At 44.0% G+C, this 23,541-nt stretch overlaps 1 protein-coding gene and 1 long non-coding RNA gene across 3 annotated transcripts in view; one reads left to right on the top strand and one right to left on the bottom strand.

Annotated features, from left to right (window-relative positions):
* LOC117504477 overlaps positions 1-23,541 on the top strand; it is a 757,689-nt gene that overhangs the window by 80,388 nt on the left and 653,760 nt on the right. The window lies entirely within an intron of this gene.
* Positions 1-23,541, bottom strand: part of nrf1 (nuclear respiratory factor 1) — a 76,855-nt gene that overhangs the window by 13,794 nt on the left and 39,520 nt on the right. For both annotated transcript variants that reach the window (XM_034163941.1, XM_034163940.1), the window contains 5 exons: positions 16,154-16,312; positions 13,419-13,631; positions 12,663-12,761; positions 10,278-10,435; positions 5,994-6,115 (listed from right to left, as the gene is read on the bottom strand). In XM_034163941.1, the coding sequence (XP_034019832.1) occupies positions 5,994-6,115; positions 10,278-10,435; positions 12,663-12,761; positions 13,419-13,631; positions 16,154-16,312 (751 nt within the window). The remainder of the gene's footprint in view (positions 1-5,993; positions 6,116-10,277; positions 10,436-12,662; positions 12,762-13,418; positions 13,632-16,153; positions 16,313-23,541) is intronic.

The following is a 23,541-nucleotide window of genomic DNA, read 5'->3' as shown; positions in this document are numbered from 1 at the left end:
CCTTCCGCATCGCGGCAGCGAGATCCGGCTGGAATAGCACTGCCCTCCGCGCTGCCTTTGTAAATGGATTGTCTCTGGTCCTAAAAGAGCACCTGGTGGCTAAAGACGAACCGCGGGATTTAGACGGGCTCATTGATCTGGTCATACGGCTTGACAACCGGTTAGAGGAACGTCGCCGGGAGCGAGGCGAAGGGCGTGGCCAGGCACGGGTCGTCCCTCTCCCTTCCGGGTCCAATCGAGTTCCGCCGTCCCCACGCTCCTCTGTTCCGGCGCTCCGTGCGCTTACGGCTCCCCCTGCTGACGAAGCTATGGACACGAGCAGGGCAACATTTAGGGCACCTGAAGCACAAAGGAGGCGGGCCCACGGAGCTTGTTATGTTTGTGGCTCGAGTGAGCATATGGCAAACGATTGCCCCGAGCGGTTAAACTCCAACGCCCGCCCCTAGAGACTGGGCCAGGGGTGGGCCAAAACATGCACGTGGGACACACCCACATTGCTACACGACTCCCAGTCACGATCCTATATGAGGATTCAACCCTGAAAGCCCCAGCACTGGTGGACACGGGCTCTGAGGGGAATCTGCTTGACAGCAGATGGGCCAGGGAGATAGGGCTCCCTCTGGTGGCTCTTACCTCGCCTGTGCAGGTTCGGGCACTAGATGGCTCCCTACTCCCACCAATCACGCACAAGACACCTCCAGTAACTCTGGTGGTGTCAGGCAACCACCGGGAGGTGATCGAGTTCTTCGTGACTCAGGCCACCTCCCGTGTGGTTTTGGGTTTTCCCTGGATGCTAAAGCACAATCCCCGGATTGATTGGCCGTCCGGGGTAGTGGTACAGTGGAGCGAAACCTGCCATCGGGAGTGTCTCGGTTCCTCGGTTCCTCCTGGCTCCCAAGCTAAGGAGGAGGTCCGAGTCCCGCCCAATCTGAAGGCGGTGCCAGCGGAGTACCATGACCTCGCTGACGTGTTCAGCAAGGATCTGGCCCTCACGCTACCTCCCCACCGCCCGTATGATTGTGCCATTGATTTGGTTCCAGGCAGTGAGTTTCCGTCCAGTAGGCTGTACAACCTCTCACGGCCGGAACGCGAATCCATGGAGACCTACATCCGGGACTCTTTAGCTGCCGGGTTGATCCGGAATTCCACCTCACCGATGGGCGCAGGTTTCTTTTTTGTGGGTAAAAAGGATGGCGGACTTCGTCCATGCATTGATTATAGGGGGTTGAACGAGATCACGGTTCGCAATCGATACCCGTTGCCCTTGTTGGATTCGGTGTTCACCCCCCTGCATGGAGCCAAGATGTTCACCAAGCTGGATCTTAGGAATGCGTATCATTTGGTTCGGATTCGGAAGGGAGACGAATGGAAGACGGCATTCAACACCCCCTTAGGTCATTTTGAGTACCTGGTCATGCCGTTCGGTCTCACTAATGCTCCCGCGACCTTCCAAGCGTTGGTAAACGATGTCTTGCGGGACTTCCTGCACCGGTTTGTCTTCGTATATCTAGACGATATACTCATCTTTTCCCCGGATCCTGAGACTCATGTCCGGCATGTCCGTCAGGTCCTGCAGCGGTTGTTGGAGAACCGTCTGTTTGTGAAGGGCGAGAAGTGTGAGTTCCACCGCACTTCTTTGTCCTTCCTGGGGTTTATCATCTCCTCTGACTCCGTCGCCCCGGATCCGGCCAAGGTTGCGGCGGTGAGAGATTGGCCCCAACCCACTAGCCGTAGGAAGCTGCAACAGTTCCTCGGCTTCGCTAATTTCTACAGGAGGTTCATCAAGGGCTACAGTCAGGTAGTTAGCCCCCTGACAGCCCTGACCTCTCCAAAAGTTCCCTTCACCTGGTCGGACCGGTGCGAGGCCGCGTTCAAGGAGTTGAAACGGCGCTTCTCGTCTGCACCAGTTCTGGTGCAGCCCGATCCTAGCCGCCAGTTAGTGGTTGAAGTGGATGCCTCGGACTCAGGGATAGGAGCGGTGCTCTCCCAGAGCGGGAAGACCGATAAGGTCCTTCACCCGTGTGCCTATTTTTCTCGCAGGTTGACCCCCGCTGAACGGAATTATGACGTCGGCAATCGGGAACTCCTTGCTGTGAAAGAGGCCCTCGAAGAGTGGAGACATCTGTTGGAGGGAACAGCCGTGCCATTCACGGTTTTCACTGACCATCGGAACCTGGAGTACATCAGGACCGCTAAGCGTCTGAACCCCAGGCAAGCCCGCTGGTCATTGTTCTTTGGCCGTTTTGACTTCCGGATTACCTACCGCCCCGGGACCAAGAACCAGCGATCGGATGCATTGTCCCGGGTGCACGAAGAGGAGGTCAGAACGGAACCGTCGGATCCCCCGGATCCCATCATCCCGGAGTCCGCTATCGTGGCCGCCCTCACCTGGGACGTGGAGAAGACCGTCCGGGAGGCCCTGACCCGTGTCCCGGACCCCGGAAACGGACCAAAGAACAAACTATACGTCCCACCAGAGGCCAGGGCCGCAGTCCTAGACTTCTGTCACGGTTCTAAGCTCTCCTGTCACCCAGGGGTGCGAAGGACCGTGGCAGTCGTCCGGCAACGCTTCTGGTGGGCATCCCTGGAGACCGACGTCCGGGACTACGTCCAGGCTTGTACCACCTGTGCCAGGGGCAAGGCCAACCACCAGAAGACCTCAGGGCAGCTACAGCCACTGCCCGTGCCTCATCGCCCCTGGTCCCACATCGGCCTGGACTTCGTCACGGGTCTCCCGCCGTCCCAGGGAAAAACCGTCGTCTTCACGATAGTGGACCGTTTCTCCAAGGCGGCCCACTTCGTGGCCCTCCCGAAGCTCCCTACGGCCCAGGAGACAGCGGACCTCCTGGTCCACCACGTCGTCCGTCTGCATGGCATACCATCAGACATCGTCTCCGATCGCGGTCCCCAGTTCACCTCACATGTCTGGAGGAGCTTCTGCCGGGAACTGGGGGCCTCGGTCAGCCTTTCGTCCGGGTACCACCCCCAGACCAACGGGCAAGCAGAGCGGGCCAACCAAGAACTGGAGCAGACACTACGCTGTGTGACAGCCGCGCACCCGACGGCCTGGAGTACCCACCTGGCCTGGATCGAGTACGCCCACAACAGCCAAGTGTCATCAGCCACCGGCCTCTCCCCGTTTGAGGTGTGCTTGGGGTATCAGCCCCCCTTGTTTCCGGTGGTCGAGGGAGAGGTCGGTGTGCCCTCGGTCCAGGCCCACCTACGGAAGTGCCGTCGGGTGTGGCGTGCTGCCCGCTCTGCTTTGTTGAAGGCCCGGACGAGGGCGAAGAAACATGCAGACCGGCGGCGGGCCCCGGCCCCCACGTACCGTCCTGGGCAGGCAGTGTGGTTGTCCACCAAGGACATTCCCCTTCAAGTGGACTCCCCCAAGCTCCAAGAACGGTACATCGGTCCCTTCAAGGTTGTCAAAGTCATCAATCCCGCCGCAGTGAGGCTTCAGCTTCCGGCCTCACTGCGGATCCACCCAGTATTCCACGTCTCCCGGATAAAGCCCCATCACACCTCACCCCTCTGCACCCCGGGTCCGGCACCACCTCCTGCCCGGATCATCGACGGGGAACCGGCTTGGACCGTGCGCCGGCTCCTTGATGTCCGTCGAATGGGCCGGGGTTTTCAGTACCTGGTGGACTGGGAGGGGTACGGCCCCGAGGAGCGCTCCTGGGTGAAGAAGGGCTTCATCCTGGACCCGGCCCTCCTGGCCGACTTCTACCGACGCCATCCGGACAAGCCCGGCCGTGCGCCAGGAGGCGCCCGTTGAGGGGGGGGTCCTGTTGTGTGGGCCGCTGAAGAGGAGGTACTGCTGGCCCACCACCACCAGAGGGCGCCCTGCCTGGAGTGCGGGCTCCAGGCACCAGAGGGCGCTGCCGCCGACGAAGGCTGTCAGGCTGACAGCTGTCACCCATTACTAGACACAGCTGACTGCACTCAGGACGGAGTATATCAGCAGGACAGCGTCTCCACCTCAGTGCCGAGATATCGCCTTGAGATTAAGGTAACCTACTCTGCTAGTATATATTTTGAGGACTCTGATAAACCTTGCTAAACTATTTCAGGACAGCTGATTACAGAAAGCACCTTGCTTGGATAAGTACTCACCTTCCTGCTTCATTATTTCAAGAGGTGGAGGCGGCTTCTCCCCTCTCCGTCTACTGGGTGCTGTCGCACCCATACCTGTGTGTTTGTGCTCTTTCCCGCCAGCAGTACCGGATCCGACGAGCGAAGGCAGTGGCCACCTGGGAATTCGGGACTTGGCGGTTCCAGTACTCCTGGTTTTCGGTGGCAGAGGAAATCTGGGTGGTTCCGGTTCGACGGGGACGGACGTCTCCTACCTTCGAGCCTGCCCACACAACACCAGCAGATTTCGACTTACAAAGTATTAATTGTTGTATTGGTTGTGCCCTGTTCACAACAGTAAAACTTGTTATTCACCTTTCTCTATTGTCCGTTCATTGCGCCCCCTGTTGTGGGTCCGTGTACCTACACTTTCACAACACATTTTCCACCTCTCCCTGTTCTTCCACAAGCTGATTTGCTAATACAGGTGTCTGTTAGGAGTTGATTGGCTGTGCACCTGATTTAGCAAATGAGCTTGTGGCAGAGCAGCGAGAGTTGGAACATGTGCATGTTCAAGGGTCCTTGAGGACTGGATTGAGAACAACTGATTTACACTGTAAATGGAAATACCATTAAACTGTGATTCTGTTGTGAGCCAGTGTACTTTTGCGCTGCAGGTTCATTTCAGCCTTAAGAAGCGTTCACTGAATAGAGCCACAGATTTTTGGTTTAAATGTAAAACTAAAAATCTTAGATTCATGAAGTTTTCAATCCAGATTTTAAAGCTTGGGTAGGTAACTCTGTTCAGAAACACTTTTTGTTATATTGGGTGAAATGGTCCATCTACCCCAACAGTAGTCAATACATTGTGCATTCGGGAAAAGGAACGAAAAAAATCAAGACGTCTGTAGCAGCTGTAGGATCGATAAAACTCCGACCAGTATAAGCCCCGCAGTCCGCTCTCAAAAGAACCAATCAGATGTCTTCATGTCTAGTTCTTCCTGCTTGCGTCACCAGGCTCAATACCCCCTCTGTGCCTCCCTCCTCCATGCATGCACACTCATCTTGTTTCGCCGAAGAAGTTCACTTCGGTACAATGGCAGAGGGAATACGGCCGAAACTACCACTTCCACCGGATTGTGCCATGTCGGATTAATCATTCTCTTAATCATTCTCTGCAAACTGGCCGTTGAAAACGCATCACTTTTCCGCCACAATAGGTGGCAGTAATGCACTGTGGGTTGCAACCCAGCAATAAACATGAAAGAAGAAGAAGAAGCAAGAAAGTCTGTCTTCGAGTATTTATTAAATCATATTTTTGGGGATTGCGCGGTGGTAATCCAACCAGTGTTTCACTGCAACAGAGGCGTCTGAAGGACGTTTGCGCTCTACGAACCCGGTGCACTAGTTTGGAGTATTTTATGACAAACACCTGCAATAATCCGACTTGTTGTGCGGTGAAAAGTCCTAACAGAGTACTGTAAAGAGACTCCCAGAAGTTCAGTTACCTGACATTCTTATGTCTCTTCTGTACAGGTAAGGTGAAATTAAATGGTCTGTTTAATTAGAATTACTGTACAGTATTTTGTATAAGATACTATGCATATTCTTTGTATTCTGTCTGCCTTTTATGCATGAAATTCTGTTAAAAAGGTAAAAACACAGTGTTCTTTTTGGGGTCAGGAACGGATTCATCCATTTTACATTGTTTTTTTTTTTAAATGGAGAAATTGGTTTAGGTTTAAGAATATTTTGGAACCTATTAAGTTCTAAAACTGAGGTTCCACTGTACTGTCAATGTCCAAAAAGTGAAAATGATATTCATTTTAGTTCATATCGCCAGGCTTATGCTGTAAACAAACACTGTACAAATTTTTTTATTTCATACTTATTTTGCAGATAATCTCTTTGTTACCAACCTGTGGCGTCCTGCACGCCTGCCAATGCCCCCACAGCTGCTGCCGTCTCCGCCAGGACAATCTGCCCTCCACCTTGTAAAGTGGCCTCTGCCAGTGTTGCCACAGCATGGGCTGCTGCTTCACTGCAATACACACAGATGCACACAAGATAGTCACTTACAATAAGAACAAATATGGGGTATTCAACATTTTTTTATAGATGCAGATTTAAAACACACAACTTGGATGCCCACTGTATGCATTCAGATAAAAAAACTAAAAAGTGTGTGTGCACATTCACATTGCCTGTTCACAAACACGGGGGTTATTAGGGAGATGTGGGGTGAAGGGGCAGAAGTGCATGACTTCTAAGAGGCTTTTCTCGTCTGGACTTATGGAGAATCTGTCATCACCCAAAAGGACAAAGTGCTGCAGTGACAACAAAGCAGGTTTATTAACCAGATCTATCCAACAGAATTACGAGCGCATTACCACACCAGATTCATTATGAACTCATTTAACTAATCACATCTGAGATCGAAGTATGGACATACAGGAAGTGGAGCCCAGAGAGTGTGACACAGAGACACAATAGATGGTAATGGTGTCTTCAAACTCTGCTAATATACAGATGACATCCAACTGGATGTTAATGGAAATCACAGTAAAATCTGAAAACATACTGCTTGTGGTTTAGATAAGTAGAAGAATCTATATAAATCTCAATTGTCCCACACTGCACGTATTTGTTTTTAAATCAGTTTGAAAATCCACTGTATTTCCAACTCATTTAAATATAATAGTCAAAAGATAAAATGACTTCATTTTTATTGCCTGTATCAGATTATAAGTGGGCCAACATTTTAATCGTATAACATTTATTTAAAGTATATAGCACTTTCAACCATATTTATAAACAAGGTTGGGTAGGATTACTTTGAAAGAATACATGTGGATTACATGTAATACATTTGGATTACTTGTAATCTGATTACTTTTGGATTACATTTCAAAGTAATCCTACCCAACCCTGTTTATAAAGTGGTTCCCACATAAACATACAATAAAGGACAATAAAAAAAACATACAAACCCAGAAATTTTAAATACATAAAAGACAAAATTTTAAAAAGTAAACATAAAAAATGCAGACAGAAAACTAAGATTAAAATTTCCTACTACCACTAATTTTAAGTAGCCAAGTACAGAAGTCTAGTTTGAGTCTCGTTTTAAAAACTTTTTAATCGTAGACACGCGCCTAACTTCAAATTATTCCACAGCATCAGTGCACGACCCAAAAACATCAACCTGCTGTTTACACACACCTAGATGAACCGCTTTAACCAGCAGATTTCAGAAATGGATGGAAAAAATAAAAAGTCAAGTCTGGGAGCAGGCACTGGTGCCACGCTTCGTCACATGCATGACACTTTGCAAAGACCTTAGGTCCTGAATAGCAACCATCCAGGCAGACAACCATCTATTCTTTTTGTGTTTAGCAACACCCCCCCCCCCCCCCCCCCCCACACACACACACAATTGTATATACCCATAAGAGGATTTATTCTATTTTATTTTGGAACAGTAATTTGACACTCTAGACATTTAAATATTTCAGTAAAAATACATCTTGTATGAAGGGCAGCATTGTGATTAGCACTGTCACCTCACACTGAGAAGGTCTCAGGTTCTCTTCTCACCTGGTCTTTTCTGTGTGCATGTTTTCCCCGTGTGTGCGAGGGTTCCCTCCGAGAGCTCCGGTTTCCTCCCACTTCCGAAGACATGCAGGTTGAGAATTGTTGACTCTCAACTGGCCGTAGGTGTGAGTGAATGTAAACGAGCGTGTCTGTCTATATGTGATGGCTCTGTGACAGACAGAACGGCAGCCTATCCATGGTGTATGCTGCCTCCTGCCCAATGATTGCTGGGAAATGCTCCAGCACCCCCCAAGTAGGACCTTTAACTGGAAAAAACAGGTCCAAAGAATGGATGGATAGACTGTGGAGGGAGAATAATGTCTTCTTTGTTGCATCAACACTGCAAGAAGACAGAGAAGCAACGCTCCCAGAGCAGAGAATCTAGGCTCAGTGCAGATAAACACCATGAGACGGGCCAGGAGAGAGGAAGGACTCAGGAGGGTGCAAGTAACAAGCCCCAATGGGACAATACCCATACACGGCTGAGATTACGAACATAAAACACCAGCTAACAGCTAGCTATCTCGACACGTCTGACTTATAGATTCATCAGGTTAAAGAATTAACTTAAAGCAAATAACAGCAAAAACATACATCTGTGGATCATCTGTTGCTGGCCCATTCCATCCCAAGCTGACAAAACAAGTGATTCTAATGACAAATACTCTGTCATGCAAGAAGAAACTTCATCAGTGAAATATCTGCTGCTGTCCTCAGTTTTAATCAGATCCTCTGAGGAACATTACTTATGATCCTGAAGTAATCCCATCTGAATACAAGTGTGTCTGACCAACTTCCCTCCACAAAACTACAACTATTTTCAAGCCTTCAACAACAGATTTCATCAATATAGTTGAGTCCTAATTGTAAAACTAAAAGCATTTCAAATAGTTGAGTCCTAATTGTAAAACTAAAAGCATTTCAAGTTAGTACCTCAACTGTTGACGTAAAGTAAGTTTCCTTAATCCTTTCCTTAAGTTAAGTTTCCTTAAGTTTCCTTAAATTGTGTCGGTAGCATGACCCAAGCAGAGGGTCACCCCTTTGAGTCTGGTCTGCTTGAGGTTTCTTCCTCAAATCATCAGAGGGAGTTTTTCCTTACCACTGTCGCCCGTGTGCTTGCTTTACGGGTTGGTAAGGTTAGATCTTACTTATGTGAAGCACCTTGAGGCAACTTTGTTGTGATTTGGCGCTATATAATAAATTAAATAAATTGAAAAGTTAAAGTAAATTTCCTTAATCCTCATGTAATTCTGCATGAATTAAAAAATAACATGCTGAACAATTATTATTTGCACTACCTGATATTTAAGAACTTATTAAAATTAGATTAAGCAGGTAGCACACAGAAATGCATGGCTAACAGCCAATTTAAAGTTGTGTACGTTGCAGCAAAGGTGCAGGGTAATTAATTAGGTGCTGAACCTGGATATGAGGTGGCTGACTGATCTCCAGGGGACCCCACTGACCTGCCCTGACAATTGTTCCATTCTCACCCAGTTGTTATGGCTGCCTGTGCAATTAGACTCCACTACCGGTGGCTGAAGATCCTTGAGTACTGCATCAGGGTAATACTGAACAGTAAATCCAACATTAAAACGTATGTGTTTGAGCTTTTTAAAATTACAACCAAATAGTGTGGTGTTCTTTGAAGATCAGCTTGATCTGGATGCAGATGCATACGTACCAGGATTTACAATTTTTTACTTTAAATACATTATTTAACCATAAAAACATTTTTGCCTTCTGTGCTGAACAAAAATAATTAATAATAACAAGCAAAAGTGCAATTTCAGTGGATGAATCCTTCCTAATCTATCAGAAATCCACCACTCAAAAAAGTACCGTACATATTTTTGTAAATTTTTAAAATTATATTTATGAAGTATATAAAAACTCCCAAATAACAATAGCTAATTATTTTAGTAGCACTTATGAAATATGAGTTGATAAATAAAAATACTGGCCAAAATCTGTTGATTTTTTTTTTTTAGCAATTAATGGGAAAATACTGAAAAACATGTTCCAAGGTCTTTCTAAATTGTATCATATTTGCCTGTCACAGGGCCCAGGGCGAAGCATCAGCCCACTCACTTTTTTGAAGAAAGTTGGTTAAGCGCTCACCTGAAATTAAATTAAAATACATGGAATACATTTAATGAATGAGAAACGGACAAAACATGGCCACAATCAGATGAGTTGCGCGCCCAACTAATTGAGGACTGCCTTAGTGTCACATAACGTGATCGGGCTCATGTTACCATGAAAGCCCTCTAGTGTCATATAACATGATGCCAATAGACTAACGTTAGCATGAGTAGAGTTTCTCCATTGTGGTTTAGAATGTGCTTTAAAAAAACATTGTTACAATTTGGCTTAGAAAAATCATGGTACAGATTTACATAGCACAAAACTACATGTTATCTCATGTTCATGTTCTCCTTCACCCACAAATTCAGGTTAAAAGGCTTCCAACACAACACCACTCATCTGTTCTTTCCAATAATCGTGAAATTATCAACAAGACACTGCCAATTTTCATGCAGCTTTCAAAGCTCAGCTCCCTTGAAACCTGCCAAATAACACCTTCCTCACTTCCTCAGCAATCTCACCTGTTGAGAGCCATTGTGACTGTTGTTCCAGGCTGAATCTCCTGAGAGGCTGCGACTGCAGCTTCAGCCAGGGAGGCCACAGCCTGCGTGGCCTCTGAAGCCTGGGTGGTTTGAATTGTCATCTCTCCGCTCTGTAGAGTCGCCCAGTTCTGCTCCACCTAGACAGCAAAGGAGACAAAAATAGATGATGTTGTGGTAAGAAGTTTCGATGATTTCTTTGAGCTGTTCTTGTCCTTGGGCAGGATGACTGCGCCACATTTGTTGCCTAAGATGGAATTTATTGCGAGTTTTCTGAAATCAACACAGGGTCAAAAACACACAAACACCCAATTAGATTATTAATTCTGTGGTTTTCCAAGTTTCGATGTGTCTTTTCAATTGCCACAGCCTTTTAACTTCCTATTAGTGGTTATGACTGACAACAGCTGACAGCTTTTCTGTCCCAACGAGATTCTAAAAGCATCAGTTCAATCAGTTATACACATTTTTAAGTACAGGTTATTGGGAGGTCTAGCCACTTTGCCAATCCAGGTACCACCAAAGTATAGGTCTGCCATGAACTGCTAGCTAACTGGACATCGGTGTCACTGTCTACAATCAAGCCTGTTTTTTTTAATCGCTATAGAGTGTGAGGCTGCCATTGTAGAAATAAGTTGCTGCTGAAAAATCAACATCTACAGTTGGCAGCTGACCAATGGATAAAGAGAAGAATCTTCTGAAGGAAGGTTTTATGGTCAGATGAGACTTGAGCTTTTTGGTTACAATGGCCAGAGCTATCTTTGGAAGAGTAAAGTTGAGGTATTCAACCTCAGTACTACAGTACCAACTGTTCAGCACGGTGGTCCTCATGCATTGTGTTCTGAGGCTGCTGTGCTGCCAGTGAAACTGGTGCATGGTACAAAGGGAATGCAATAATGAAGAAGGGTCACCTCAGAATTCTTCAGTAACACCTCAAACCACCAGCTAGATAGTTGAGACATGGACAATTTGGTGCCCCAGTCAGACAAGGACCCCCAATCACATCAAAACTGGTTGCTGATTAGATTCACTGGCTTCACTGGCTAAGGTTAGACCTTACCTGTGTGAAGCGCCTTGAGGGAACACTATTATGATTTGGCGCTATATAAATGAAAATAAATTGAAAAATTGAAATTGAAAATTGATATTTCCAAATTGTTGAAATTATTGATGGAAATCATCCTATGGCACTTTGTGGGTTCTAGACAGCTCTACTAACATCAATGACAGTGAACTGCATTTGTAAAAGGAAACAACAGCAAAACCAGGAAACTGATCTTAGTGCCATCTTGGTATCAAATTAATACAAATATTAATACAAATGACATCTTTTGAAGACTACTCAACCATTCTGCTTCTATTCTGCACCTTAACAAGAATAACAAGAATTTCTCAGTTTGAGGTGCAGCTCCATGAAGAGACAGGAGTGGTGTTGGCTTCTGCAACCTTCCCGTCCTGTGCACGGCAAAATTTCCTGTATATTCGTTTTGTAAATTGTTTTGTCAATTGTGTCACTAACACGACCCAAGCAGAGGGTCACCCCATTGAATCTGGTCCGCTTGAGGCTTCTTCTTCAAATCATCAGAGGGAGTTTTTCCTTATCGCTGTGACCTGTGTGCTTGCTCTAGGAGTTGGTAAGGTTAGACCTTACTTGTGTGAAGCGCCTTGAGGCAACTTTGTTGTGATTTGGTGCTATATAAATTAAATTAAAATTAAATTAAAATAAAGACATTACATTGGCGCTTCTTTTTGCTGTATCCACGAGTCTACACAAACACCCAAGCAGACTAGTGCCAGTATCTGAGGTGAGATGTTGTGGAGACAAGGGCAGAACCAGAGCAGACCTGTGACATACCTGCCGATTTTGCAGTCTTTGTATGTGGGATTACAGAACTCCATCCAAAACATGCATCATGCCTTCCATACGAACAATCTATGCAAATAATTTTGCCATGGGAAAAATGTCAATGACCAATATTGTGCCCTTGTTAAATTAAAAGAAAAGGTAAAATAGGGTCCAAATCCCCAAATTGGGTCCAAATACCCAAACTGGGTCCAAATACCCAAACTGGCCGTTTTTGCATTAAATGGCTACCATTTCCAATTGAACGAATCTACGAATATGATTTTAGACGGGAACAATGTCAATATCCCATATTATGCCCATGCCAAATTAGAAAAAAGTTAAACAGTTTTTGAGATATCACAATAAATGGATGCTGACGCCTATGAGGAACATCGCACCACAACATAGGGCAACAAATAACAAAAACAAAATCGAATCCATCAACAAAAAAGCAATACAGATCTGAAGCTTTTAATCAAATTTCTGCAGAGTAATGTATGTCAAAAATAGATTTTGTTTACCTCTCCATCAGTCACAGTGGAATAGTTGACCTGTGCTACCGTCACACCAGGAAGCTCCGAGGCATCTGCCAGTGTGGCAACTGTGTGTCCTGTGCCCACCTGAGTGAAAGGTATTTGAAAAACACTGTAATTGAAAGGAAAAATCAACTCAACTCAATCAACTTTTTTTTTTATATAGCAAGCGCTCTAATGGGGTAATATGGTACTACGAGGTCCCTAAGATAAGATGGGACCTGATTATTCAAAACCTTATAAGTAAGAAGAAGAATTTTAAATTCTATTCTAGAATTAACAGGAAGCCAATGAAGAGAGGCCAACACGGGTGAAATACGCTCTCTCCTGCTAGTCCCCGTCAGTACTCTAGCTGCAGCATTTTGAATTAACTGAAGGCTTTTTAGGGAACTTTTAGGACAACCTGATAATAATGAATTACAATAGTCCAGCCTAGAGGAAATAAATGCATGAATTAGTTTTTCAGCATCACTCTGAGACAAGACCTTTCTGATTTTAGAGATATTGCGTAAATGCAAAAAGGCAGTCCTACATATTTGTTTAATATGCGCTTTGAATGACATATCCTGATCAAAAATGACTCCAAGATTTCTCACAGTATTACTAGAGGTCAGGGAAATGCCATCCAAAAATGGGAAGCGACACTCCAGAAATATCTATTACTCACACAAATATACAACTTTGTATCACTACTTTGATATAATATATTTTTTTGGGCACTACAACAGCTAAAGTAATTTGTACCTGAATGAGCGAGACCGTCCCATCGGGGTTGTTGACAGTCTGTACGACGGTCTGTGAGGGAACGAGGTGCGCGATACTCTGAGCGGCAGTCAAGTGGTGGGGGGTGGGTACCGTGGCAACCTGCTGGTCTTCAAAAGCATACAGCAAATCCTCGCGACCATGCTGCTTATAGCAGTTTTTTACGATGGTCCGCAGTGCTTGAGTCCATGACACCTTAAGAAGCACACACAGGAGTTAATGAACCAAATATTTCCAAAATGTTGAAATTATTGATGGAAATCATCCTATGGCACTTTGTGGGTTCTCAACAGCTCTACTCACATCAATGACACGGTGAACTGCATTTGTAAAAGGAAACAACAGCAAAACCAGGAAATTGATCTTCGTGCCATCTTGGTATCAAATTAATACAAATATTAATGGCATCTTTTGAAGACTACTTAACATTCTGCTTCTCTTCTGCACCTTAACAAGAATAAATCAGGTTGACCAATCAATTTCAAGTTAACTGGTCAACCTGTTTTTCAATCAATCAATCAATTTTTTTTTTATATAGCGCCAAATCACAACAAACAGTTGCCCCAAGGCGCTTTATATTGTAAGGCAAGGCCATACAATAATTATGTAAAACCCCAACGGTCAAAACGACCCCCTGTGAGCAAGCACTTGGCTACAGTGGGAAGGAAAAACTCCCTTTTAACAGGAAGAAACCTCCAGCAGAACCAGGCTCAGGGAGGGGCAGTCTTCTGCTGGGACTGGTTGGGGCTGAGGGAGAGAACCAGGAAAAAGACATGCTGTGGAGGGGAGCAGAGATCGATCACTAATGATTAAATGCAGAGTGGTGCATACAGAGCAAAAAGAGAAAGAAACAGTGCATCATGGGAACCCCCCAGCAGTCTACGTCTATAGCAGCATAACTAAGGGATGGTTCAGGGTCACCTGATCCAGCCCTAACTATAAGCTTTAGCAAAAAGGAAAGTTTTAAGCCTAATCTTAAAAGTAGAGAGGGTGTCTGTCTCCCTGATCTGAATTGGGAGCTGGTTCCACAGGAGAGGAGCCTGAAAGCTGAAGGCTCTGCCTCCCATTCTACTCTTACAAACCCTAGGAACTACAAGTAAGCCTGCAGTCTTTTTCAGCAAAGGTGTGGAAGATGAGCAGCAGCTATATGGACATATGGTTGGAACCAAACATGATCCAGACCACTTACTGTTGATAATTGGGGAAGGACATTCAAAGACAAACTGTCCCAACAATAAAGAATATCCTTAAACTAATGTCTAAATAATTCAGGTGTGGGTCCAAGATCCAGATCTTGCCGATCTTTCAATTGGACTGAGACCCAATACCAAAATGCACACTCAGTACTATACTGTATTTCACCAGATGTAGGTCTATTTTTGAGACACAGGCCACTATCAATCAGTGGCTCAGAGTTCTTGGAAAATATTCTACAGTTCATTTCTAGATGTTTGAATGGCTTGCAGTGCAAGTAACTGAGTGAATAATAAGTGCCAGCTTGTTATCCACTCGGTTACTTGCACTACAAGAAGGCCATTTCTTGCCACTTCTAATATGTAGACCTGAGTTCAAATCCTGCTCACGCTACCTGTCTGTGTCCTCGGACAAGACACTCAATCTACATTGTCTCAATCCACCCTACTGTAAATTGGGTACCAGCCTCAGCATTGGCATCCTGCCGAGGAGAAGTCTTAAGGCCCCCCGACACTTGCCAGACATTGATCCGGGCACTTGCATGCACATCATCGTGATGATCCCACCCACTCCAGCAGCAGCTTTTCTCGTGCATGCACTCTGAATGAGCTGGTGAGATGGAGAACGCATTTGAAACCGTCTAAAAAGGGCATGTTTATTTTGTAATGGCTTGGTAAAACAGTTGCATGTTCCTTCCTTCTTGTATGCAGCTGTAAAAGTATGTTTATGATTGATTTAACATCTCATTATAATCATTCAGACGAGCTGCGCCCTGATGCAGTGGGCTGACGCAATCACTCGCACGCACGCAGTGTTTTTGACTTGTTTGCATGTTCAGGTGAAGTACACATAATTAATGCGTGATGGAGATTTTGAACATTTCAAAATTTTCTTTGCGCAAGTGCACGAAGCCGCACACAGTTTACACAACGAGTTTGAGATGTTTACTCTTGTGCACGACAGAGTGCGTGCAAGTGCGTGGATCAAAGTCGTGCAAGTGTCAGGGGGCCTTTAGACTCTCATCTGCTTGATGCTAAAGAATCCAGAGATAAACACCAGTGAAAACAGGCCTCAGAGCCTATACACTGTAGGACTTCTTCCACTCATAGAATTGGTTGTTGGCAAAGCTGTAAAGCCTTAAGCTCCAGCCACCCACGACTCTTAACTGGAGTAAGTGTGTTAGAATAGATCCGATGTGGATGCATATGTTGATTTGGCATAGGTTTTCCTCGATGTCCTTCCTGAAACAACTCCACATGTACGGGCTACAGGCAGGGTGGACTTTGATCCCCAAATTTTCTTGCTGGGAATCAAGAGAGTTAACCGCTTCCCCACCATAAACTATGCCATTATGTAGCAATTATGCAGTACAATAATGATGTTAATGACAAGTATGTAATTATGCATAAATGCAACTTGAGCTTTTTACCTTTAACTTGCAAAGTTTGATATAGATTCTGTGGATTATCTTGCATAACCTTTGGAGATCAACAAATTCCAGCATCCATCAGTTGTTCTCTTACCCTCTGTTTCTGCTCCTCTGTGCGGACATCACTTCGCACGTTGGCCCAAGGAATGTCCTCGGGCCACCACACCGGCTTACAGCTTTCCTTCCCCCAGCCGGGCTTTCCTCGGCCCGTTGAATACTTTAGCATTTCTGGGATGAACGCTCGCAGCTGGGCCTGAGGTGAAGGGCACACGAGGAGAGAAGAAATGATACAGACACCAGAATTCTGAGTGCTGCAGTGCAAGCGGCAGGAGGCGAATATTGATCGCACTGCTGCTGCAGGGTGCTGAGGTGGGTCACGGCCCATAAACAGAAACAGGCTTTCTAAAAGGAGAGGAGGGCACTTGTGGTTATTGGCAGACCAATCTATGACTGTGGCTCCAGTCTGACCAGGCAAACAAAAAGGTGATTCAACATTATCCAACAGCCAACCTTTCTGAGGAAGTGCTCTGGTGTACTCAGCAACAACAAGCCTGTTTTCAAATGAAAAATAAAATCACCATTAAATAAAAAACACAATATTCACTTTGATTATTCGTGTAGTGGATATTCTAACAGCCAAAGCAATGCATGACTGCCTGGTGTACAGTATTTGAGTGTACCATTAGTCAACAAAAAAGTAAGGCCATTTTACTGCAGGTTGTTAGAACTAAAGTGGGTTTCATAATTGGGGAGTAATTGCTTTGTTCCTGCATTAAAAGCTTGAGACTCAGCAACATGACTGTCAGCTGTTTTGATGGCACAGACTAAGGTCTTTAGATTTGAGTTTTTGAAGCCTTAATCATCTTCTTCTTCTATCGGCTGCTCCTGTTAGGGGTCTCCACATCAGATCAATCATTTCCATCTCACCCTGTCCTCTCCTCTGTATCTTCCTCTGTCACACCAACCACCTGCATGTCCTCCCTCTGCATATCCATAAACCTCCTCTTTGGCCTCTCTTTTCTCCTTCTGAGTGGGGACTACATCCTCAGCATCCTTCTCCCTATATACCCCAGGTCCCTCCCCTGCACATGTCCAAACCATCTCAATCTCACCTCTCTGACTTTGTCTCCAAACCATCTCACTTGAGCTGTCCCTCTGATATGTTCATTCCTAATCCTGTCCATTCTCATCACTCCCAAAGAGAATCGCAACATCTTCAGCTTTGCCTCCTGGTTTTTTGTTAGCGCCGCCGTCTCTAAGATATACAACATAGCTGGTTAATCTAATTGGCTTATTTGAATATTAGAAAAATACAACGCAATGCTAATATGAGTATACCCTTGGCCATATGAGCATAACAATCGAAAACAGAATATGACCTTTTGACCTCTTAAAATAGGTCAAGGTTAGCCATCTTTGAACTTGAACTCCAAAGTCTGTGTCCCAAGAGTGCTCCCTGTGAATTTGAAGACTCTGGCTGTAACAGAAACGGACTTATGTTAAGCACAGACAGACAGACGGACGGAAGGCCTTCACGATACCCAATGGCCATATTTTGCCCTTGGGTAAAAATTAATAAAATAAATGGGGAAGACAAATAATAAATTTACCATGTGAAAATGTCACATTTAGATAGGACAATTTAAACACTTAAAAAAAAAAAAAAATCCTCCAGTAAGAAAGGTATATTTTTGTCCACTTACGAGGTCTGTTAGAAAATTATTCGACCTTTTTATTTTTTGCAAAAACCATATTCAATTTCAATTTAATTCAATTTATTAATTTATATAGCGCCAACTCACAACAAAGTCGCCCCAAGGCGCTTCACACAATTCACAACAACACAAATTAATCTAAAATCAAAATTAAAAGCAAGAAAAGCACAAAAAAGGTAAAACACAGTAGAATAAAAAGAAATTACAAACCAAACATAAACAGATTAAATTAGTGATAAGACAGTCTAAAAAAGTGGGTCTTCATTCTTGATTTAAAAGTCTCCACCGTGTCAGACTGCGGAATAACAGCAGGTAGATCCTTCCAAAGAGCTGGACCACGGTAGGAGAAGGGCTCTATACCCCACAGACTTTTTGTTCATCCTCGGAACACACAGAAGCCCTGCGAACGCAAGGGCCTCGCAGGTACGTAGGGCTTAACCAAGTCCGCCAGGTAGGAAGGTGCCAGTCCATGAACAATTTTATAAACCAACAATAAAACTTTAAAATCCGATCTGGCAGAAACCGGTAGCCAATGAAGGGATGCCAGAATGGGAGTAATGTGGTCAAACCTTCTACTTTGTGTCAAAAGTCTGGCAGCAGCATTCTGTACCAACTGAAGTCCTCGAATGCTAGACTGCGGCAGGCCAGAAAATAAAGCATTACAATAATCCAGTCTGGAAGAAATAAACGCATGTATCAAAGTCTCAGCATCAGCCATAGACAGGATGGGACGAATATCCTGTCTATGGATTTGACCATATGGATTTCAATCACATGGTTTTTGCAAAAAATAAAAAGGTCGGATAGTTTTCTAACAGACCTCGTACATTTACTCAAAAAATTGATTTTTTTTTTCTTTCTTTAAAAAAAAAAAAAAAGACCGGAAAAAGATGATTCTGTCCTGGAACATCACTGAAGCTGTCATGGCTTTGTTGTTTTTACCATTTAAGTCTGATTTTTTTGGCATTGTCACCACAATAATACTGATTCACAATATTCAAATAAATAATTCACAATCTGCCATTGCTAATAAAATTTAGAATCTCAAACAAGATGAAAAAAATGAGTATCCCAACATGCCGTTTGATAAAGGGCACTGATCAGCTTTGTGTTAGCATCAGAGCCAATAAATAAATAAATAAAAGCAGCAGAGCTTCAATTGTAAGTGAAAGTGCTCCCCTCCCCTCCAAAAAAGTAGAATGGAAACAGAAAGAAGCCGACAAACACAGCTAATGAGCAAAGCCCACCAGAAATCCGGTGGAAGAACTATGGCTAAAATGTGTACATATTTCACAAGCTGGTTTTACTGGATACCTGCTGGGCAAGTAAGATGATCATCATTCAGGTGTGCTGTGTCACTTGTTAATACAGTTACAATGTTTTTACATGGTTTGTCAAAGTGAGTCAGTGGTGATTCTAATACTTTATCATAACTTTATTAAAAGTATTTTTTTCCGAGTTCTGAGTTGGAAATTGCAAGCTCTGTTTCCACTGAATGCAGCAACAACTTGCCAAATGCGTTGTTGTCTGTCAATTCTGGCAAAATTTAATGGAGTGAACTCTTTAGGTAATTTATAATAACTAGATTTCAACAAGAACTAAAATTTATGAAAATGAGAGTAAGTACCATTAATTAGCCCATTAGCTTCTGCTTGTTAACGCTGCATTTGCATTTTAATAAGGCATCAATGAAATTCATTTTGAATCTTGTTGCATGAAGTAGCTGCACCATGTTTCAAAAATGAATGTGACTTATAGACTGATGCAACTTACAAAGGTTGGTTTTCCTCTTCATGATGCATTTTAGGCACATACGACTAATACTCCACTGTGACATATAGTCCAGGAAATAGGGTAAGAATTCTTGCTAGATTTTTCAGTGGATTTTATACTGAGATCCTCCTCCTGTTGATTTTTCAGGATATCATGAGAGTCCTCCATATGTTGATTTATAAACAATAAGCTGTTTCAAATGTACCTTTATTGGCATTCAGCTCCAAAATAGCAACTAAGACAATATAAGAAAGGACGTGGCTACAGGTACAAGACTTATACCCCAAACTGAAGGGGATACAGATACAAGACAATTCCATGCATACCCATTGATAGTACTGAGTACATGGCCCTCCAACACTCTCAGCAGATACGATAGAACCCAGTAGTACTAACAATGTATTAATAATGTATTGCAGTGCTACTACTACTAACCCAGTAGGAGCATCCAGTGATTATGTGTATTGTGTCTGCTTTTTTTTTTTTTACTTTCTTTAGCAACACATAAAATCTTGTGCGATTCTCACAATGACATGCACCACTTCCACCAACATTCAATATGTTTACATGTGTAAAGAAGTCCAACAATTTTACACAATTACTTTGTGGGAAACATCACATGAAGTTATATTATTGCAATACATAATTAATCACTGCATGACGCCACTGCATTCCATTGCACCCCTCACTGTCAGGGTGCCATATACTCGCGACTAGTTGAGCCTCGGAGCTGTAGCTACTATCATATTGGCTACAAGTCATACCTGTCCTGTAGCCACTTAACGACAAGAAATTAAATTACCTTCTGCAAAAGTTTGAAATAATGTAAATCATGAATACTGTGCAACTATTAAAACTATTTCAGTTAGAAATACATTATTGGCATATTTTGAAAAAGCAACACCAGTGTTAGCCCAAATATTAAACGCACCATTGTTAACGAAAGAGACAAGCACATGGTGTTTTAATGCACTTGCAAATAACTCCATCCACAGACTGATTAGTACCTCTGGAGTTAACGGAGATCGTTATCAACCAGGTTCATGAATGAGATTTTCCCACCCGACTCATGTTTAGTTTAGTTAGCATAAAAGCAACAGAAAGCTGACACTACATCATGACGCAGTATCTATAATGAGCCAATGCAATAAAATAAACTTTATGACAGATTTGATTGTGTACGTCATCTGTTTTAGTCACTTTGGAGTCGCGTGCCCTTCCTCCCTATGCCGATCACTTTGTCCACCAAGTTGCATGTGAGCACTCTTGAACTGTGAGAGTGCCAAAAGCAGGAGGAAGAAAGTGGTGCTTTTGTGTGCCCGCCATCACTTTGTGCACCTGCTAAAACACCAACACACACTGGCAGGACCTAAAAAGCATGTGTTCATCCAGACGCCACGTTCAGTCACGGACAGTGTGGGTTGGGTTTACCGCCGATGCCCTCAGTGTCCTGGTAATATGCAAGCATCACCGGGGGGATTATATTGCACAGCGAGGCACTGCAGTGTCTGCCCGCCTTGACATCACAGGCTATATTTGGTTCTGGAAGAAATAAATCCCTTTTCCTCCCCCCAAACCTTTATAACTTCAAAGCCACAAACTATGCAAAAGAAAAGGACAGACAAAATGGATCATAGCATGTATTGGCTGGCGCTAGTTATCAATAAACAAACAAACAAAAAATAAAAATGGTGTGTCGATGGCATTTCCACCTGTGGATGGTACAAGTGTAGATGCTTGTTTGCAAAGCCAGATGGCCTAATTACAGTCGCTAGTGAGTAAAGTGGCATGTTGCCCTTGCAACCACCACCCCACCCCCAATCCTAATCCTCCAAGCAAAGGTCCAATCAGCATGTTTGAAAAAGGCTATGCTGAAGGCTCCCTGGCACTAGTCAGTCCAGGGGGTAATTATGGGCCCCCGTCTAGTCCCAGGATCACCTGCTACAGACGCTCCACACATCAAACAGGGCATTGTCTCTCACTGCAAATGTGCAACACCTACTGCAGAAAGATGACAGCAAAACCTTCCAGACATCTACTCAGAATTGATCTACAATGGTGGCTGTTTTCAGTGGTGTTTTTTCGACAGCACGTTCACAAACATTGTCACTCAAATGGTCAACTTATGAACCCATTGACTTGATGTTCATTAGAATGTAGATGTGTTTTCTAAATTATTTCAATTTTTGTGAAATTGTGCACCCCCCCCCCCCCCGCAAAATATTAATACATTTTCCAAAAAGTAATACATCAAGCTTGATGAGCCCGACTGATAATATCTGAGGATATGAGCCTTTCACAGACATCAGCATTATTTTTGCTAATATGCAACTTTTATTTTATCATACACAATACAGAAAAACACTGTGGTTGTTAGAAATTATATCATTACATAGTTTGTCTGGCAGAAGGTGCTCTGACAGCATTGTTTACAATGCTGTAAAGCATGGCTGGGACCCCATCACCCCGTGGTCACATTAGCTACAAGAAACAGAGACAAACTGACCAGATGCCATTCATTTTCAATCAGACTGGGAGTTTTACAAGTGGTCAAAATAGATGAAGTCTATTTTATGCAAATGCTGAGTGATATGGCACAGTAACTGCCAACTGGAGAGGAGGCAGTGTGAAGTACATTGGTTGGTTGGTTTTTGGTTATAGTTATTTATAATAAAATTCATGTTCAAACTCTAAAACATCAAGCCTTGATTGCATTCATTTGTCACAAATGACTGACAATGAAATATTAAGAATCCATGACATTATCATATACATATCAGCATACGTGTTTTTTTTGTTTTTTTTAGATTCTCAAATAATGGTATCTCCCCTCGCCCAAAAAAAATTCCTATCGGTTGGGCTCTACAAATGTGTCAGTCACACACAGCCCATAGCAGACAATCAAGTTATGATAAATCTTAAGCAGATGTGGTCCAAGATCCAGAGCTGCCAAAGTGACATTTACTTCAGACAGGGGTGATATAAATTATAATAATGTTGTTGTAATACCAATGCAATGGAGCCACACAATCTCAGATCCTTTTTATTGAGTGTTCAAATTACTTGTTATTCCCTGTTTACCGAGCCATCATTTTCACACTTCAGTTCCAAGGTTGATCAACCTTTTCCAGGGGGACTGGATTATATCTCGTGGCCAACAAATTTCACTCACATACCTCCAAAAACATCACATGCACACCTTTCCGTCTGCCTTGGAGTAGCTGTATGAGGCAACATGTTACTCTCATCCTACAACCTAGAGAAAAACAAGACTCGACTAACACCTGCCCTCAGAGGAGTCTTCTGGCTCTGGGATTGGATATGACCCTCCCAGGGTTGAAGGCTGCCTCTGAGGGCCACTGCCATTCCGGCTACGCAGATAATGATTCAGAGAATGCGTCAGCAGCACTGGGACCGATGAGTAAACAAGCCAGGATCCCTCGGGTGGAGGGTGGACTTAGATTGCCACGAATGTTGGACCACCTCAAGCAGAGTGTTACTCATTGCTCACTGGTGCCAGCTTATCTGATTAATGAATGAGATTTGGACTGATTTTTAAAAAAATAAATACAAATAAGGCTACACAATTGACTATGCCAGCGTTCCACCTTCTGCTGCTCTTTTAAGCATTTATAATCTATTTAAAATTTTCAGAAAGAATCCTAAAATGAGCACATAAACAAATATAACATCTAGAAGACACTGATGGACATAAAACTGCTAAAATGAGGGTTTGACCTTGATGCATTTAGGTAGCTAAGCTCTTATTCACGACCTACTTTCAACACAATCTTCAATATTCTGATTTATTACTAACTGGTGCCCTCTGCTGGCATCCATGAGCTTGTGACTACCTTTCAGGGAGTTCTTTCTACAAAGAGACACTTGTAATCACGGTGACTGTATCAGTTACTTGGAAAGCCTCAAACAGATGAACACACAGCGCTTACCCACTTAGTATTTACAAATCTTGGCTCTATTTGCAGGGTGTTTC

The sequence above is a fragment of the Thalassophryne amazonica genome, chromosome 22 (assembly GCF_902500255.1).
Source record: "Thalassophryne amazonica chromosome 22, fThaAma1.1, whole genome shotgun sequence".
In the NCBI taxonomy this organism is placed as follows: Eukaryota; Metazoa; Chordata; class Actinopteri; order Batrachoidiformes; family Batrachoididae; genus Thalassophryne; species Thalassophryne amazonica.
Note: the sequence above shows the minus strand (reverse complement) of the source record. Positions and strands in the feature narration are given on the sequence as shown.